Below are 19144 nucleotides of genomic sequence, written 5' to 3'. Positions count from 1 at the left end.
CAAACGTTTGGGTTGATAATTGAATCTCGACAGAAAGGGGTTATGCAAGGGTAACAGGAGAAAAAGGATATTCACATCGCATGCTAAATGCTTAATTTCTTAAACTCTGGGTCATACCGTCCGTTATTTGTCACGCACGCAGGGAGTAAAAGACACCAAGAAAGAGGTTCCAACGCCAGGTCAGAAGGCTAATTGATTGCCAATGAACGTAGGGGAAAAAGGCACTTGTTCTCTAGCTCAGCCAGAGTTCGGCTGACCCCAGTGACCGCCCGACAAGGCCTCGGGAGGGATTCTCTGTTGCTTGATAAACAAGTCAATGAGGGGCTGCATGGGCTCCATCTCCTTATCCGACACAAGTTTATAATACTTGGCAACGGTGACGAAGTGGACAAAGCACATGTTAAGGATGTCATGCTTGTTGATGTGCCAGAAGGGGTTCAGCCAATGCGCGTGGTACAGATGTGCGTAGCATCGGAACATTTGCTTCATGATGCCTTGGCAGTCTTTGTAAAATGTCTGGGGGAAGCCGCTGGACTTGCCAATCCACTCCTCCCCATTCGCGCTTGTTCCCGGGGTGGAGGGATTCGTGCCCCCTGCCTCGTGAATTGCAAATGTCTCGGGCATGCCGGTGACTTTGTCTGTGGGGAACATGACGGGGTCGTGGATCTTGCTCACGATCCATTTTTCGACACGATTGATGAATTTAGGGGCCGAGATCTTCGCAGCGCGACCATCTACAAGCCAGGTGTAGGTCAACCTGAACAAAGGCAAGATCATTAGCCGAGGGGTTTCCTCATCAAATGCTCATCTAGGGCGATATAACTTACCGCCCAGCCGACATTGTGGGGCAGGTAGCCTCGTTGCAAATGGGAAAGCCAGTCACGGCATTGACATCCTGGATGACTTGGAGCATCCCATGAAGCAGGCGATATTGTTCGACAACTATACACATCACGAGGTCAGAGGACCGGGACTTGCGAACGTCCTCGAGATTCGGGGGATCCACTTACTCTGGTGAGCCAGCCATTCTCCCAATTCGACGTTCTTGGGACAGGCACACAGAGTCAAAAAGTTACCCTTCACGTTTAAGGGGGCATATTTCTCTTGGAAAAAGTATTTGGGGGCGTCGGGGTCATAGGGTGCGGGGCCGTCCACGGAGAGATTCGACGTGACAGAGGGCGAGTTGGGCACAGATCCCGCCTGAGGCATCTGGGTAACCGGCGACTGAGCCGGGCTTCCATTGTTGGTTTTCGGGGCGTTGTTATTATTCTTGTTGTTACCCCCTCGGCCGAACCCTTGACGACTAGAGAATCGAGAGACAGGTCAGAATACGAAATGTGGGGAAGAGCCTCAGGAAAAGGAGAAGTTCCAAGGTGATGTGAACGAGGGAGTGGGGCGGAGCAGGTCGGATTGAAGAGTGACGGTGTTAAGTTTTTATACTTCCGGCGCACATCATGCTGCAGCTTTAGGGGGGGAGCGAAGGAAGCAAGAAAGAGAGTCCGAACAGGGAGGGGGGAAAGTTTAAGGGGACAACAATCTATGGGGAATGGGAGAGCGAACGGAGGGGGATGAACGTAGACCAAGGCAACAACTTACACGCTCTGGAAGAAGGTCGCCATGATGACTTTCGCGAATCAGTCGAGCAGATGAACGAAAGAGGACGAGAGGAACGGGATCGAGTAGGAGGGAGGAGCGAGGATGGAGACAGAATGAGATGCAGTGGAATCGATGAAACTGCGCTTCTCCTCTATCGGTCTGGCCCCGTCCAGCTGCCTGCCGCCGCTAAGCCCCGTTGGGTCCGGCTCGGATCATCTGCCGTGCCGCCTCAAAGCTCCGCGGCCTGCGATTCTCGTCAATGCAATCGTCTCCTCTCGCTCGCTCGCCTCACACCCATTCGCCGGAACGGTAGCTTTCCCTTATCACTTACCATGTCTTCGTCGGATGAGGATGTGGTTCGTCGACCCGGACGGAGCTCGGGTGCTGGCCAGCCCGCGAGCCCTTCTGGCAGCGAGCGTAGCAACCCTGCCGCTGCACGCGAAAGCCCGACCGGCTTTGATGCGGGCAACCTGAATGGCGATGATGACGATGCCGATCTCTTTGGATCAGATGGGTCGGATGGAGGGTTCGGCAATGATGACGAGTACGTACTCTCCCCAAGAGATGACCCCTTCTGGACATGTCTCTAGGCCCTCTTGGAGAAAGGAGCAACGGAGGACAGGAAGTTAACCTTGACGCTAGCCAACCAAAACGGACTCTGGATGACGAAGAACTTGATTCAGGGGATGACGAAGATCGAGTTGATAGAACCGGGGAGCGCATGGACTATGAGGATGGTGACCAGGGTGAATACCAGGAAACGGTGAACATTATGGACCTGAGCCTGGGTCGGGCGCCGGAGCCGGTAACTTCCAACGGCGAGGTACGTGGAACTATCCAGTCCCAAGCGCGAGTTCTCCCCTCGGCTGACACTGTCGGTATTAGATCTATACCATGCCAATTCCAAACTTCTTGTCGGTGGAGACCGAAGAGTTCAACCCTGAAACTTATGTTGCGCCCCCATACTCGACCGCGGCTACGTCTCTCTGCTGGCGCCACGACCCCGATAACGATGCCCTTCTTCAGTCAAACGCCCGTATCATTCGTTGGGAAGACGGCTCAATGACTCTTCAAATGGCTTCAGCCCCGAAAGAACAGTATAGGATTTCGACGAAACCTCTGGCGCCCCTCAACAAGTCAGGCGAATATGATACCAAGTTGGACTCGCACGTTTATTTGGGAGCTGCCGCAGAAACGTCATCCGTCTTCAGATTGACTTCTCACCTAACTCATGGACTTACTGTTTACCCCACCACTATGGAGACCGATGACGCCGTTCAACGTCTCCAAGAGTCATTGGCCGCAGCCACTCGCGGCAGCAAGAAGACCGCGGATGGATCGGCTCCTGTTATTGAGGTGACGGAGGATCCCGAGCTTGCGAAACGACAGGCGGAAATGGCAGAGCGGGAGAAACTGAAGGCTGCTCGCCGACGCCAGCAACTTGCCGATCGGGAGCTCGACCGCGGCCGTCGCGTCGGCGTTTCCCGTACCGGGGGTGCTGGTCTCACTGTCGGTGGATTGGAGGACGATGACGGATTGCTCACCACGAGGCCTCGGGCCAAAAAGCCGCGCAAGCCTAACCGCCGTGGTGAAATCTACACCGATGACGAGGATGATTACGATCGCAGGGGACACACGAGGGAGGATGAATATGATGAAGATGACGGCTTCCTGGTTGGCAGCGACGAAGAACCAGAGGTTGCCGATGACGACGAGGACGAGGATCTTCTTGAGGACGAGGACATGGATGCAGAGGGCGATGAGGACGTGCCTTCTACCGCGAAACCCAAGCAGCGACGAGCATCTCCGGGAGAAGCGGCTGGAACTCCTCCTGCTCGAAAGAAGAATCGTTTCATTGTGGATGATGACGATGACGAATAAGGCTTCTGATACGATTTTCTCAATCCCACCTCGATCATGTCCTCTATGAATATTGCTTTGGTCACGGCACTCTGTATCTATATCAAATCTTTCTATGGGTAATTTATTCCTCGGCGAACGAGTGGTCATTATGCGCTCTGGTGTTTTTCATCGATCTCGAAATAAGAAAATGAAAGCGAATCAAGATGTGTGTCGAGTAAAAAAAAAAAGAAAAGTTGGCTTTGTATTTATCTATGTACATGTACATGCAGTTGTTTTTCTCGTAAAACCTAGCAAACACCTGCAGCGTAGCCTCCCATAGTAATATGCATCCGAAAGAGACGCTTGAACATTTAAACATATTCAAAAAAGAAAGAGAAGATAACATCTGCGCCTTGCCGTGGACCTCAATTGTATGTTCAGGGAAAGTCGTATCATCAAAACCTCTAACGCCCGAGTATAACTCCATCGTGTTGATATAGGTGAGAAAGTAACGTTGCCACCAGAGGAAAACCGATTGATCGAAAAGCACGAGCGCCCTTCAGGCAACCACTCCGTCCGGGTATTCATGCGGCTGAAATTCAAATTTCGCAATGACTTCTCTGGCGCTATTGACCACCCGCAAACAGAGATAGTCTTGTTCCTTCTGCGCATCGTACGTTTTGGCACAATGTTCCGGTGGCATGTTCAAGCGTTCCTCCTGCGGAAGCGGATGGGATTGATGCCATCTTCGCTGGCGAGCCTCCATCTCTTGGATGAGACCGAGTAGGCTAGGAGCATCTGAACATTGAACGGAGCCAACAGGGTCACTTGGCCCACCAAGAACCCCGCTGCGAACTGTCTGACGAAGCCATTCCTTCCAACTTTCGGCAGGATCCGGAGAATTCTGGTTGATGGCCTGCACATAGCTGGATGGTGCTGCTTGCTTCCCAAGCTCAACGGCGTCGGCCTTTGATACGCGCAGCCAAGCATCACCCATGACATTTAGTAAAGTTCCGGTGAACATGACATTCTGTAAACCAGTGGCAAACTTTCGTGGGCAGGCTTGACACCGTATTACCGCGCGCGCAGTCTTGGCGCCAATGAATAACGAACACAGGGTATGCTGGGAGACCGGGAACGGGGCAAGCGAGGACAGATGACTGAGGCACAAATACAAGTACGATAAACATGTGCATTGGGGTTCGAGAGATTCTGAATTGGATGGAGACAGAGGAGGAGATTGTAATTGTGGCAGACCTGGAGGGAGTGTGAATGAATTCGACGCTGCCGCGGATACGCTAGAAAAGTCAGGCCATGGACTGGAAGTTGCTGGAACTGGATCTAGGAATTTCCCATGGTCCAGTTGCCACGAGTGGCTGTGGTTGTTTTCTGTGGACACCAAATGAGGGTATGCGAACGGATGAGCATAGACTGGAGCGCAAAAGGGATATTGGTCTGCTGCAACGGGGGTATCTGTTCCAAGCGAGGCGAGATGAGAGCTGTCGGAGTCAGTCCACCTTTCGCTTCCTGACAGACCAAACTGAGCAGGATTATCATCTTCTCGCGCCCGCTTCTTCGGCGGGCGTCCCATTTGCTTTTGTACGGAGTAATGGCAGACGAGAGATTGTTTGAGGCAGCGACTACATCCTGTCGCTTCACCTGAGCATTTCAATTTTCGGCTTCCTATTCCGCAATCATTTCGTGAGCACTCATAAGTCTGTCCGGAAATCTGGGGCTATGAGACCTACTGCACTCGTCGCAGGCCGCATGCCTCTTCAGCGCCTGAGCGGGGGGTGCGGCAACATCTTGGGGGCAGATTCCACCCGTCAGACTCGGAAGTGGCTCATTCCACTCAGTATTATCATATTGCATGATAGATAACAAAGGATCCTTGGCGCTAGCATCCAAGGCACTTATTATCTGGATATCAATATCATGAATGATCTCGGAGTTTGGCACGAAGAAATGGCCACGATAAGATGACCCCGCGGGCGGTGTGTCACGTGGGCGGTGTGAGCATCGGGTAGTCCCAAAAGGAAAAAAAAAAAAAAAGTTCCGGACAGGAAAAAGAAGACCAAAGACTAAACAGATCCACGCAGAATTCGGTGCCATTCCTCCACTATGCCTGCTCTTAAGGCTTCGAAGAAACGCAAGGCAGTCACTCGCGATGTCGAGGAGGAACCGGGTGTCTTTTCAGGCGATGAAATAAACGGTGATGGCCTGGATGGCGCGCTTTCAGATGATGCCAGTGATTCGGAGGTTGAATTGGTGGACGATTTCAGTGACGAAGATGATGACGAGGAGGAGCTGGACAGTGACGAGATTCCATCAGATGGAGAAGAGCCCGCCAAAGCAAAAGCCAGCAAGTCGGCGGAGGACAACGAGAGCTCCGACGAAGAGCAACCGAACTTTCGCATCGAAAAGGACGCCAATGGGAATGACCGCTTCCTGTATGACGAGATCAATCCCGATGACAACTCAGAGTACTCCGATGCCGACGAAAACGCCAACACCATCGGTAACATTCCCCTGACGTTCTACGATTCGTACCCTCATATCGGTTACGATATCAACGGAAAGAAGATCCTGCGTCCCGCCAAGGGAGAGGCTCTTGACGCACTACTTGACAGCATTGAGATGCCCAAGGGCTGGACTGGTCTGACGGATCCTTCGACGGGTAAACCCTTGGAATTGAGTCAAGATGAGCTGGAGCTGTTGCGCAAGGTCCAGATGAACGAAGTCCCGGATGATGAATTCAACCCCTACGAACCACTGATGGAGTGGTTCTCCAACAAGGAGGAGATTATGCCTCTGAGCGCTGCACCGGAGCCGAAACGTCGATTCGTGCCGTCCAAGCACGAAGCTAAGCGGGTCATGAAAATTGTGAAGGCGATTAGAGAAGGACGTATCTTGCCCTTCAAGCCTCCGACTGAAGAAGATGAGGCTGATCAAGATATCATCAAATATGATCTATGGGAGGATGAAACAGAACGCCCGGATCATCCTATGAATGCACCTGCTCCTAAACTTCCGCCACCGGGCTATGAGGAGAGTTACCACCCTCCCGCTGAATATCTGCCCGACAAGAAAGAACGGAAAACTTGGGAAGAGGCTGATCCGGAGGATCGGGAGCGCGAATTCCTTCCCAATGACTTTGGCTCTCTTCGGAAGGTTCCTGGGTACGAATCTTTTGTCAAGGAAAAATTCGAGCGTTGCTTGGATCTCTACCTGGCTCCTCGGGTTCGGAGAAGCAAATTGAACATCGACCCTGAAAGCCTTCTCCCCAAACTTCCTAGCCCTGAAGAACTGAAGCCGTTCCCCACCGCTTGCGCCACAGTGTTCCGGGGACATAAGGGCCGTGTTCGTTCCCTGGCTGTCGACCCCACAGGCGTGTGGCTTGCTACTGGTGGCGACGATGGAACTGTCCGAGTCTGGGAGCTTCTGACTGGTCGTCAACTGTGGAGCGTTAAGATTGGTGATGAGGAGGCTGTCAACGTGGTTCGCTGGAGACCTGGAAAGGACGCCGTGGTGCTTGCGGCCGCAGCGGGTGACGATATTTTCCTTGCGGTGCCTCCGATTGCCGACCCTGAAATCGAACAAGCCAGTTTGGACATTCTGGATGCCGGCTGGGGCTTTGCGGCTACGAGGCCTGCTCCAAGCGCCGCCGAGGAAAACAAGAAGAACAATCCTCCGCAATGGATCCGCCCCTCGGCTTCCCTTGCGGACTCCGGTATTTGTGCGGTTATTCCTCTTCGCTATGTGGTCAAATCTATCTCCTGGCATCGCCGCGGTGACTACTTCGTCACTGTTTGCCCTGGATCTTCTACTCCGGCTTCCGTGGCGATTTCCATTCACACACTCTCCAAGCATATGACACAATTCCCCTTCCGCCGACGCATCAAGGGTGGTGGCCCTCCACAGACAGCTCACTTCCATCCTTCGAAGCCGATCCTCTTCGTTGCCAACCAGCGGACCATTCGCGCATACGACCTCTCGCGACAGCTCCTTGTCAAGATCATCCAACCTGGTGCTCGCTGGATCTCATCCTTCGACATTCATCCGACTTCTTCTACCGCCTCCGGCGGCGACAACCTCATTGTTGGATCTTACGATCGACGTCTCCTGTGGCATGATCTCGAGCTATCGCAGCGTCCTTACAAGACTCTGCGATACCACCGCAAGGCCATTCGTTCCGTGCGTTTCCACCCCGGTGGCCGGTACCCTCTTTTCGCCGATGCCAGTGACGATGGCTCTCTTCAGATCTTCCATGGCAGCGTCACAGGCGACATGCTCAGCAATGCCAGTATTGTACCCCTCAAGGTGCTCAAGGGCCATAAGATCACCGGGGAACTCGGTGTGTTGGATATCGATTGGCATCCTCGAGAAGCCTGGTGTGTTAGTGCGGGTGCAGATGGAACTTGCCGCTTGTGGATGTAATTACAAAATCTCTTTACTATCTCTATGTTTTTGCCATGTCTACATGGGGCGTTTGGTGTGTATAAATGTTACTATTAGATATCCATTAAAAAGTTCTCGCCCCATGACTCTTTAGAGTTTCCCCGTGTACAGCTCAGCTCTCTTTGACGGTTATGTAATATAGAGCTCTCGTTCAAAGGAAACTAATCTACGAGGGAAAGGACCCCGCGAGGTCGCGATCTCATCTGTACATATAGGGCGTGGCATGTATGATGGAAGTATAAAAAAAAGAATAACGATAAATAGGAAATCTATGGTATTTACATTTAGAACACACCTCCACCCCAATCCCTCCGCAGTTTCTCGTATTTCTTCAAATCCGTCACACTCGGTCGAATGAACTCCTTCGCGACCACGAAGTCCTGGATGGCGATGGTATCCCGCCTCTTGATGGCCGAGTATCCCGCCCGACGCAGCAAACTTCCCAGGTCAGCACCGCTGTACCCTTCGCACTCCTCCGCCACTCGTCTGAGATCCTCGTTGAACTCGATGGGGAGGTTGCGGACCAGAGTCTGCAGGATTTCGACCCGCTCCAGGGGACTGGGGAGGTTGACGAAGAGCAGGGTCTCTAGACGGCCTGGACGCAGCATCGCCGGGTCAATGATGTCCGGCCGATTGGTGGCCGCGATAACGTAGATGCCCTGGCGGTTGCTGCCGAGGCCATCCAGCTCGGTGAGCAGGGTGTTGACGACGCGGGCCGAGGCTTCGGACAGCGTATCGTCTCGTCGAGGAACCAGAGCGTCGAGCTCGTCGAAGAAAATGACGCAGGGAATGGACGAGCGCGCGCGCACGAACACCTGCCGCACGGCACGCTCCGATTCACCGACGAACTTGTTGAGCAGCTCGGGACCCTTGACGCTGATAAAGTTGGCGCGCGACTCGTTGGCCACGGCCTTCGCCAACAGGGTCTTACCACACCCAGGAGGGCCCCAAAGGAGCACCCCGGTGGGCGCCGTAATGCCAACATTGGCATAGATATCTGGGTTCTTGATTGGCTCGATAATCGCAGTCGACAGTTCATCGCGAATGCCGCCCAGAGCACCAATGTCCGCCCAGGTGGTATCAGGAATGGTGGCGAAGCCTTCACGTTTCGACGATGGCTGGATCTTAGGAAGCGCCGTGAAGAAGTCTGCATTGGAGACCAGGACAACTTGGGCCTCCTCGCCCATCGGCGTCTCCTTCGCGTGGGCGATGAGACGGCGCAGCTCCTTAATCTTAGGGCTAATGTCATCTACTTCTTCTTCAATTTCCATTTCTTCCCCGCCGTGAGATTTTAGAAGCTCTAGGTATCGCTTGATAGCGGCAGAGCCGGCCGTGGAAACCAAGTCGTTCAGGTCCGCACCCACAAACCCTGGGGTTCTCTTCGCCAGGGTCTTGAAGTCCAGATCATCGGCAAGACGCATCTTGCGCGTGAGGGCCCGAAGGATCTGTTCTCTCACCGGCTCCGACGGCACAGTCATGTTGATCTCCTTGTCAAAACGGCCTCCTCGACGTAAAGCCGCATCCAAGCTATCAGGCCGATTGGTAGCGGCAAGAACAATAACTGGCTTGCCATCTGTCTTCTCCAGAGCGAGGTCATCCATGCATGTCAAGAGCTGGGCGACAATGCGCTTCTCCATCTCCCTCTGTGCGCTTTCTCGTTTAGGCGTAATGGCGTCGATCTCATCGATGAAGATCAGACAAGGGGCTATTTTCTTGGCCTCCTCGAAGTGCTCCCGTAGAGCCTTCTCGGACTCTCCCGACATTCCGGAGACAATCGATGGGGCCGAGATGGCGATGAAAGGTACTCCCAGTTCTGCCGCAAAGGCATTTGCGATCATGGTTTTTCCGCATCCCGGCGGACCATGCAACAGAACACCGCGCGGGGGTTGCACATTCGATGACATGTAAACTTGAGGGCGAGTCATAGGCAGAATAACAAGATCTCCAAGGTCCTGGACCACGTCGTCGAGGCCACCCAGATCCGTCAGACTCACATGGGTGGGGGGTGATCGGTCGATCGTGCTCTCAGCCTTGCGGCGCTTGGAGGAGGTAGATTCTCCCTCATGTTTTCGTCGTTTACTGGAAGAAGTAGTCGCTGGAGGGGCAGACTCGGAATTTTTGGACTCGACGGGCTTCGGCTGTTTCGATGTCGTACTCCACATGCCCACCATGCTTTTATTGAGGCTGTTGGACTCCTGTTACGGGACGAGTTAGCGTCGCGCCCATGTACGCCCATGACAGCTGGAGACATTCAACTGGCAAGGGTAGGTAGAATCGCATACCGGAGCCGGAGGTTCCTCCAATCCCTCGAAGTCGCCCTCTACGGAATCCTCGTCATCTTGTCCCAGCTCGTCGGTTTTGACAACTTCGACAACCCGCTCGATGCTGTCTTCCAGCATGCGTTTGGGCTTCCTGTTCAGACTCGAATTGGAGCGCTTAATGGTATCGTAGATTGCTGGCACCGAGAGACGAATTTGGTCATTTTCCGATTGATCATCAATGATTTTGCGCACGATTTGGTAGACCTATATAATTGCAGCAGAGTTCAGCGACATGTACGATGTCGGCAGAGAGGAATCAATCATCAAGCAGGGACTCTTACCTCCCGATCCAGGCCTTGCCTCAAGGTCGGTCTTCCCCCGCGGCGCATGATTCCTGAGCCCCGCAGCCAATTGATCGATCTGAAAAGGCGCGGCGAGATCGACGGAGACTCGGATTTTCTATAATTTTATCATTTTTGAAGGCGGGCGGAGAATCAATGTGCCGGCCGTACTATGGTAGGTCAAGATGACACGGTATTACCACAGGGGCCTCTGGTAATTGGACACAGAGCTCTCACCGCCGGGGGTAACGTGAAATACCGAAAATGCGCGTCACGTCATCTCCCGGCCCCAGGCTTATCGCTCATCGATGATCTTATCGAGTCTCGCTGCTCTTGCGACCCCCGTCAACCATGCGATGACAATGGGCAACTCTACCAGCTCCCAGAAGATCTCGGCTCAGGATAGGTAAGTGCTTCGGTCTGGTTTGGTCTTGCTCCTACCATCCACATCCGTGTCCCCTTTTCTTCCTCTTCCTTCTTCACCAAACGGGGAGTCAAGGCTGCCCTCGTGATACGTCCCTCCGGCCCTCCCTTCCATGGTGCATATCCATGTTCGGCAGAAGTGGTGCTGAGACCCGGATCTTCTGTCCTTAGAGCGATACTCGACTTGAAGAACCAGAGGGATAAACTCCACCAATACCAACGGCGGATCACTGTCCTCACCGATCGGGAAACCGCAATCGCAAAGGAATGCCTGGCCCGGGATGATCGCAAACGTGCGCTCCTGGCTCTGCGCCGCAAGAAATACCAAGAATCGCTCCTCGCCAAGACGGACGGGCAACTTGAACAGCTCGAACAACTGACTAGTCAGGTGGAATTTTCCCTCGTCCAGAAGGATGTCCTGTTTGGCCTGCGGCAAGGTACGCAAGTGCTACAAACCATCAACAAGGAGATGGGTGGCATTGAAGGGGTGGAGAAACTGATGGGCGAGACGGAGGACGCCAGGGCATATCAAGAGGTGAGAACATTCCATGGACAAATGCTAGCTGCTGTAGACATGCTAACAAGTGTTTGTGTCACAGGAAATCAGCCAAATGCTGGCTGGTCATTTGTCGCATCAGGATGAAGATGAGGTCGAGGATGAATTGGCGGTATTACAGCGCGAAGCACAGAAACCAATCGATCTACCCACTCCTCCCATAGCGGCTCCTGCCCCGATCCGACACGAAGAAGGCAACCAACAAACAGAGGCCAAGACACCGGCTAGAGCTGAAGAACGGACCGCAGTTCCAGCTTAACCCGCAGACGCCCCAGGTCTCCTCTACGCAGAATGGGCGCCTGGAATCTTTATTTCTATTTTCATGTTTAATCAACAGCCATTGAAGCATCGCCGGCGTTGACGGTTTTCGTTACGTATATATGGAAAGTTAAGATTTGGAGGGAAACCCATGTTAACATCTCGCAGTTAGAATTTGAGCGTCGTCACACTTGACATCACCTATCTTTCTCTTCGCTTCCGTTTTTTTATTTATTTATTTCTTTCTTTCCATTTCCCTTTCTTCGTTTTTGCAAGGGGAATAATTGCTTAGCTTGCATGTACGTCTGTGTACTTACCCGTACCATCGACATAAATCCTCTCTAAGGATAATCATTACACGAACAACAGTAATGTCATATTTCTCGTTGCACAAATTCGTTGAAATGCATGATGGTCCTAAATATCCTCACTGGCCCGGCATGATCCTGCCTCCTACGTCGTTCACCCCCTGGATTGCCTTATGATCACCGGGGTTGGCAGCTGCTTCGTAGAGGAAATTGACCGGTTCCCGATTCAGTGCCATGAACTGACCCTTGAAACCGACGTATCCAACTTTGGTCACCTCTTCCTCGCCATTGCTCCAGTTGTCTTCAAAAAACAAGGTGATGGAGGTGGTGGTGTTCCAGTGAGCACGATTCAAAGGCAATTCGAAGATATCCGCTCCAGGAACCGGTTGAGGAACCTCGATTGTTCGAGTGGGTTTGAGCTCCGAGGCGGTTGCGAAATCCAGATCATCCCGGTTCTTGAAAAGTTTCAGGGTTTTGGGGGCAGAGGGGGTCGGCGCGGTATAAAGAAGGAGTGAATGGACCTTGACTTGTCCCGTAAACCTAGAAGAATAGTAGGAGATTAGTAAAGATCGGGTGTTTTTACGGCGGGGTGGAGGGGCACGTGGCGGGGTACGTGAGATGAGAAAACATCAACAACATCAACGAGACTCCTACAACCATAGTAGGAAGGGAATAACATACGGGATATACATAAGCAGTTGCTCGTCCGCATCGCTTTCGAGTTCGGGTTGGTCGTTCAGTCTTTCCGCCCACGTCTTCTGGGCGATCGCAGCCCCGGAGTTTGGAACAGCCTCTATACCCCCATGTCAGGACTCACTTCACTTCATGAGCAAAAAGCAGGGAGATCGCGTTCAGTAATCTCTTCATACCGTTCAACGTCGTGATAGAATCAAACTGGATCTGCGAGTACAGGAGGGACTGAATGGCGGGGGTAATATCATTAGAATGATCATGCCCGTCTTCCCCATGGCAATGCCCGCCATGATTGTGATGCTGGTGATGTCCAGACATTTCGAGATGGGATGAAGGTGCTTTTGTTGTAGAAGAAGAAAACAAAAGGTGTATTTGTTCCGCTCGGAAATCGGCATGTGACAAAAGACGGATCTTCTTCCGCTCCGAAGCGTTGAAAACAAAGCCACCGTATGACGTCAGTGGTATTTCTACGCCGTACTTAATAACTAGTTAGGGTTGATTGATTAGATAATGTACAATGTCTATTCAATATTCGATCTTCACAATGTATGAGTATATGACTTGCCCTCCTCAGCGAGACAGAACGTTGAAACGAGGGGCGGCCCGACCCATCATTGAACTTTATAGTAGTTGGGTGCATATTCAACAAGATATCCTTTTTCGATCTTGGTGATATCACGGATGAAGGTCTTCTCTCCAGTTTGCAGTATCTCGTGGAAGACCACCCAGTCTGCTTTCCGATTCTGAAGACACCAGGTCAGTAAGAGCCGAGCATCAAGTGGCAAAGACGCGGAAAATACATACAAACATCAGTGAAGTGGGGTGAGCGTGGAGGGTAAGACCTCCACTGACTGTCTTGAATGTTCCATCGGGCTGCATCTTGGCAGCGTGGGCGAAGTAACCGGTTGTGAGACATCTTCGAAGGGATTCCGAGAGATTGGCTAGGCTGGGCTGCTTGGAACGAGACGAAGAAAGGGTCTCGTCAACCTGAATGCCAAACCGTTCGAGGTACCGCTTCAGCTGGGCTCTGATGCTCACTGCCCGTTGCAAGGATCGATAGTTCAAGAGATTGTCCCGACACCATTTGGAATATTTTTTTCCAACTGTAACAAACGCCTGGTATACATTGAGATACGTCAGATGGTCGCCTTCTTCAACGGCGAACTTCCGGCGAGTGCTCTCGGCTGATTTTCTGTCGCCCTCATGTTGCACCCAGACTGACCCCTGGAGGCTGACCATGGCTGCGATAGAAAGAATCTCGCTCAAGCAATTGAAGGACTGCGCAGAAAGGAGAACCTTTGCCATCATCGGATCGACCGCCAGTTCAGCCATACGCATGCCCAAAGGTTTTGTGAGCTTGGCATAATCGTCCACTGTTCCCAGAGAGTACAAAAGCTCAAACGCACGAATCACAAGCTCAGCAGGAGGCGGCGTTAAAAAGTCGAACCGCACTATGTTGTCTATACCGAGAGCTTTGAGCTGCATTATGACTGGCGCGAGATTCGATCGTTGGATTTCGGGAACGGTGGCCTCCGAAAGGGCTTCATACGCCTGCTGAGTGTAGAGTCGGAAGCATTTCCCAGGTTTCGTTCTACCTGCTCGGCCGGCACGCTGGACCGCTGCTGCCTTCGAAATTGGGACTGCCGTTAACGTCTCAATCCCGGAGTTTGGGTTATAGGCCCTTAATTTGGCGAATCCACAATCGACGACGTATACAATACCGTCAATGGTGACAGATGCTTCGGCAATATTCGTGGATACGATCACCTTGCGCGTATTCTCCGGCGCCGGCTCGAAAACATACATCTGCTGGTCTGTCGTGAGTCCGGAGTAAAGAGGAAGGGCAAGAATCCCTTGTGCTTTTGGATGCAAAGATCCAGCGCGCTCAGAAATCAATTGCACGGTGGTGTCGATCTCCTCCCGGCCTGTCAGAAACACGAGAATATCGCCGTCTCCTTCCTGTAGATGTATGTCAAAAACAGTTTTAACCGCTCTTTCAACATACTCTTCCGAGGGCGACTCAAGATAAAGTATATCCACAGGATACATCCGACCTTCCAGGCTAATGATCCGTCCCACGTTTCCCCCAATTTGAACCGACCCGTCGTCATCACTGGATTCATCGCCGGCGAAGAACCGTAGGAAGTCCTCAGCCTGCAGTGTTGCACTGCTAACCACAATCCTGAGCTCAGGACGACGCTTCATGATCTTTTTGAGGATTCCCAGAAGGATATCTGTGCTAAGTGACCTTTCGTGGGCTTCATCCACCATGATTACGGAGTATCGTGATAGAAGAGGGTCTACAAGGGCCTCTCTAAGTAGCATCCCATCCGTTAGGAACTTAATTCTCGTAGAAGCGGACGTTAGGTCCTCGAAACGAATTGAGTATCCCACATCCTCGCCCACTTTGCAGCGCATTTCTTCCGCTACTCGCGTTGCCACAGTCGTGGCAGCCACCCGGCGCGGCTAAAATTCCTTTAGCCTTTCTCCCATGGGGGGTTATTGCGACGTGCTTGAGGCTCACCTGCGTCACTGCTATGGTTTTCCCATCAGCGCACCATCCTGCTTGGTCGAGATACTGAGGCAACTGTGTCGTTTTCCCGCAACCAGTTTGTCCCACGACAATAGTGACGGGGTAAGTCTCTACAAGATAGAGTAAGCTTTGCCTATGTCTTGCGATGGGCAACAGCGCAGCAGGCTTGTACAGCGCTGGAATGAAAGTTGAGGAAAGCTCCAGTTCGGACGCCATTTGCGGTGGCGAAATACAGTTCAAGTCAAGTCTAGATCCAGGTGTTGATTCACGGGCTACTATGAGACATGTTGAGTTCACAGAAGCTCCCTGTACTCAAGACCACGGCCTCAGGTTCAAGGAAGGGCGTGGAGGAGGAGGAGGGAGTCCGTAGTACTCGGAATCCTCACATGCACGACATGCACGGGATTATGTCAGCCCGATAAGTCACGTGGATTAACGTCACTGCGCATCGGCGTCGCCCAAGTGTGGCTGATGTTCGGAGCTTCCAATGACAACGTTCTGATTGCTTTCTGCCTTGTGGTCTCATTATTTTTGCCGTCGCATCCCTTATTCCAGTGTCGGCGGAATCAACCCAGCTTGGTCTTCTTTCTGATCGAATCTTCCCTCTGAACATCCTTTTCAGCAGCCTCAAAATGTCCGAAGAAGACAAGAGTGTTGGTCTCCTCCTATCTTACCCGTGTCTTCAAGCCTCCGCTTATTTAACTGCAGTCCACCATCAAGCCCCCCGCTGGGCCCCTCAGTCCGAAACCCGAGTCCCCTACTACGGCACGTCCTATGGATTTCGATGACGAGCCCCAGGAGTCTGGCGTTACTTCGGCTCCTCCTTCAGCAACAACGCAGCCGAATGCGACGGAAGCTGCCCCGCCAAAACCGCCGCGCCCATTGAGCCCTCGGCAGCAGGCAGAGAACACTCTCAAAGAAGCGTTCCCCTCGGTTGAGGAATCAGTTGTCAAGGCAGTGTTGACAGCAAGCAATTTCGATGTCGAGCGGGCCTTCCATGCTCTTCTAGGTTCGTGGGGTCTGCATATTAAAGGAGTGGGGATCACGTTTACTAACATTACATGTCTAGGCATGACCGACCCGAACGCAGAGGAAGTGACTGCTCCCCCCAAACCTCCTCGTCCAACTGCAGCCCAGAGGCAACTAGAATCAGATGAGCTGTATGCTCGTCAACTTGCCGAACACTACAACCGACGCGCACAGCAACCCCAGTGGGAGGGTGGCCCTCCGCATGAGCGTTCCCGAAGGGGTAGCGAGCACTCGGATGAAAGGGAGTATAGCTTCTTTGATGGTATGTATTTGTATTCTGCTGTTAATTTCGAATACTAACGAGCTTCCGCAAAAAGACGACCTCCCCGTGATCCGCGAAAATATCCGCAAGGGATTCTTGGACACCCAGACCAAAGTCAGCTCTTGGTTCCAAACCGTGAAAAAGCGGCTCGACGGTGAAGAAGAGGAAGGTGGCCAACCAAGCCAGGGCTACGATAATGAAGGTTACAATCGACCGAGGCGAAGCGGAGATCTTGGTCGTCGCAGCGGCGACCGCGAACGTTACGACGCCGATCCTCAAGTCTTGGGTGATGACTTTTCTGCGCTTGAATTGAGAGATTCAGAAGGTTTGATTATTCTTCCCCCAAAGCGCATACTTTTGCACTCGACTAATCTTGGGTCTAGCTCCGCCTGCGCAACCTCCCAGACCTCTCGCGAACTCCAATCTTTACAAGTCCTCCTCGCCTTCCCCCGACAGGCGCAAGGTGTCTTTCCAAGAAGGCCCGCCCACCGAAATTGGTAACATTTATGACGCATCCGAACCCGCCAAGCGCAGCTCCACGGGAGGAAAGCCTAGCAAGTGGCAGCCGCTCTCGACAGTGGAACCATCTCCCGTCGGGGACCACGATCCGTTTAGCCTAGGTGACAGCGAAGACGAGAAGGACACGAAGTGTAAGGATCCGCAGGCCACAGACGAGACGGATCGCATAAAGGACACAGCCGAGACAATGACCGGCGAGCTCGGCTCTGCGTCGAAAGATAGCCAGAAGGCGGACAACGCGGGGAAACCATGAGAAGCCTAGCTTTCTAACAGCTTGGTATTTTTGTGTTCTGTACCATTGCGTTTGCATCTTGATTTTTCCCATTATTTGTTGCTTCACTGCAAAAGACAATGTTGATGATACCAGAGACTGCCGCACGGGAGGCATGAAAGGGTTCTAAGGTAGTTCAGTTAATTTTATCCGTGACATGTACGCGTACGCCCATTTGCTATGCAATCTGATTTCTTACCTACACATGGAAGCTAAGGTTGGGTATCCTTGGAACTATAAAACAAAATAGACAAACAAACGTAACTAACAAACAAGTCCCACTCGTTCATTCATCACTCGGGCAGACTCTGGTCATTAGGGTAAGCCGGCATAGCTTCTTTCCTGAGATCTTTGATCACAGTCTGCAAAGCAGAGGTCATTGCATTAGTTTTGTCCTAGTTTACTGTAGATCATAGGCAACCTACCGCCAGGGCATCGGGGTTTACTCCATTCTCGATGAGAGAGACACACAGCGAAAGTTCTGTTCTGTCTAGGTGGGTATTCTAGCGGCATTCAAGGAGCATCAGCCTCACTGTACCATTTATGCTCCATTCTGGGACACGATGCCTCGACTAAGAATGGCAGATGGATCAACATACAAGGAGGGTTGAGATCTCGTGAAGAATGTCGACGACCTCGCGGGCAGCCTGACGCTTGTCATCGGATTGCGACGGCATTTTGAGGTGTAGCGGGGAACAATAAGGTTGGATACTGAAGCCACAACTCGATATCGGGAATCTCAGCGGAGTCTATTCAACTGGTCGAGAAAGGGAAAGAGGAAGGGGAAAGTGAAGCTGGAAGGGAAGCTGGAAGGGTCAAGGGGAACCCTTACCGTACGGGCGTATTGTATATTTCGTCTTACGGCAGTGGGGGGTCGAGGTTATTTACATGTATTTACCGACATATGGCTGGTCACGTGCCTTTCCTCCACGCCGGATATCTTATCATTCAACAGTATTAAATATCCCTACTTGTTGTTTACCTCCTTTGGTCTTTTCGATTCGAATCTCAGATCGACCTTGAATCAATCTTGAATTTTCACCCTTGGACCTCTAGACCCATTGGTCTGACCGTCTCCCCCGGCTCTCGAACGGTTGTGAATGTGGATCTTGGAGGGGTAGCAAGAATGCAGGCCGAGTTAAAAATATCCGACATTCATACCCTACCTAGGGATCAGGCATTCGGGATTCTTACCCAGATTTCGCGCCCTTCCTGCCAATGAGGCCTTGGGGTTCGGCGAGGAACTATGGAGACAGAAGCCGAACACGAGGGTCTTGTATGCAACAAGAGCAACGCCTGGGGCAACCTCATCTGTGATCGCGTATGCTGTCTATGTTCGGCAGAAAGGAGTAGCTTTACTGCACAAAGTTTGTGTGGTAGAGTCATATCGCCGACAAGGCGTGGGGATGCAGTTAAAGTTAATGGAGTATATTCAGTATCGTCTACAAAAGGAGGGTTGCCAGTACATCCAATTATGGGTAGACAAGGCTAGGGATCCTGCCAGGTCTCTGTACATTCGCACTGGCTTCGAAGAACAGGAAGAGATACCTGATTACTACACGCCCTGGCGTACAGGGATTAAGATGGTACTGGGTCTTGACTCTTGAATGTAGTGTTAAGGGCTTGGAGCCACTCCTGCCTGTCCTGCGCGTCTCCTTGGATACCCGGGACCTCTCCTGTGAAAGGGCAAGCTTGTGACAGGGGAGACTTTATCCCTGTCAAGCGCTCCTAGGTTATCTGAGGGGCAGTATTTTTTATTTGGGCTGGGTGGGAGGTTTGGCTCGCGTTCCTTGG

At 52.2% G+C, this 19144-nt stretch overlaps 9 protein-coding genes across 9 annotated transcripts; 4 read left to right on the top strand and 5 right to left on the bottom strand.

Annotated features, from left to right (window-relative positions):
• Positions 1–237: 237 nt before the first annotated feature.
• On the bottom strand, positions 238–1619 carry KD926_009376 (Mob1/phocein family protein; the record flags this gene model as incomplete). The annotated part of the gene is made up of 4 exons (XM_053102007.1): positions 238–757; positions 828–942; positions 1011–1303; positions 1597–1619. 4 exons carry the CDS (start codon positions 1617–1619, stop codon positions 238–240), a joined length of 951 nt encoding a protein of 316 aa, XP_052954483.1.
• A 90-nt stretch (positions 1620–1709) lies between these two features.
• On the top strand, positions 1710–3477 carry KD926_009375 (Paf1-complex subunit LEO1; the record flags this gene model as incomplete). The annotated part of the gene is made up of 3 exons (XM_053102006.1): positions 1710–2140; positions 2203–2419; positions 2482–3477. 3 exons carry the CDS (start codon positions 1710–1712, stop codon positions 3475–3477), a joined length of 1644 nt encoding a protein of 547 aa, XP_052954482.1.
• Positions 3478–3997: 520 nt separating this feature from the next.
• KD926_009374 (Zn(II)2Cys6 transcription factor rglT) lies at positions 3998–5029 on the bottom strand (the record flags this gene model as incomplete). The annotated part of the gene is made up of 1 exon (XM_053102005.1): positions 3998–5029. The coding sequence occupies one exon, from the start codon at positions 5027–5029 to the stop codon at positions 3998–4000; it is 1032 nt and encodes a 343-aa protein (XP_052954481.1).
• Positions 5030–5559: 530 nt separating this feature from the next.
• On the top strand, positions 5560–7875 carry erb1 (ribosome biogenesis protein ERB1; the record flags this gene model as incomplete). The annotated part of the gene is made up of 1 exon (XM_053102004.1): positions 5560–7875. The coding sequence occupies one exon, from the start codon at positions 5560–5562 to the stop codon at positions 7873–7875; it is 2316 nt and encodes a 771-aa protein (XP_052954480.1).
• Positions 7876–8180: 305 nt separating this feature from the next.
• KD926_009372 (putative AAA family ATPase/60S ribosome export protein Rix7) lies at positions 8181–10546 on the bottom strand (the record flags this gene model as incomplete). Its single annotated transcript, XM_053102003.1, has 3 exons — positions 8181–10091; positions 10179–10421; positions 10499–10546. 3 exons carry the CDS (start codon positions 10544–10546, stop codon positions 8181–8183), a joined length of 2202 nt encoding a protein of 733 aa, XP_052954479.1.
• Positions 10547–10806: 260 nt separating this feature from the next.
• On the top strand, positions 10807–11736 carry KD926_009371 (ESCRT-III subunit protein VPS20; the record flags this gene model as incomplete). Its single annotated transcript, XM_053102002.1, has 3 exons — positions 10807–10904; positions 11093–11456; positions 11521–11736. The coding sequence occupies 3 exons, from the start codon at positions 10807–10809 to the stop codon at positions 11734–11736; spliced, it is 678 nt and encodes a 225-aa protein (XP_052954478.1).
• A 426-nt stretch (positions 11737–12162) lies between these two features.
• On the bottom strand, positions 12163–15485 carry KD926_009370 (Leo1-like family protein; the record flags this gene model as incomplete). Its single annotated transcript, XM_053102001.1, has 6 exons — positions 12163–12583; positions 12725–12836; positions 12913–12961; positions 13357–13479; positions 13541–15202; positions 15261–15485. The coding sequence occupies 6 exons, from the start codon at positions 15483–15485 to the stop codon at positions 12163–12165; spliced, it is 2592 nt and encodes an 863-aa protein (XP_052954477.1).
• Positions 15486–15901: 416 nt separating this feature from the next.
• Positions 15902–17332, top strand: KD926_009369 (CUE domain-containing protein; the record flags this gene model as incomplete). Its single annotated transcript, XM_053102000.1, has 5 exons — positions 15902–15922; positions 15978–16278; positions 16339–16560; positions 16616–16885; positions 16944–17332. The coding sequence occupies 5 exons, from the start codon at positions 15902–15904 to the stop codon at positions 17330–17332; spliced, it is 1203 nt and encodes a 400-aa protein (XP_052954476.1).
• Positions 17333–17643: 311 nt separating this feature from the next.
• On the bottom strand, positions 17644–18027 carry KD926_009368 (mitotic-spindle organizing protein 1; the record flags this gene model as incomplete). Its single annotated transcript, XM_053101999.1, has 3 exons — positions 17644–17712; positions 17776–17853; positions 17950–18027. The coding sequence occupies 3 exons, from the start codon at positions 18025–18027 to the stop codon at positions 17644–17646; spliced, it is 225 nt and encodes a 74-aa protein (XP_052954475.1).
• Between the last annotated feature and the right edge of the window lie 1117 nt (positions 18028–19144).

This window comes from Aspergillus affinis (assembly GCF_023601865.1).
Source record: "Aspergillus affinis strain CMG 70 chromosome Unknown NODE_67_length_188854_cov_85_389176, whole genome shotgun sequence".
Lineage (NCBI taxonomy): Eukaryota > Fungi > Ascomycota > Eurotiomycetes > Eurotiales > Aspergillaceae > Aspergillus > Aspergillus affinis.
The sequence above is the reverse complement of the archived record's forward strand: the minus strand, read 5'-3'. Positions and strand labels throughout refer to the sequence as shown.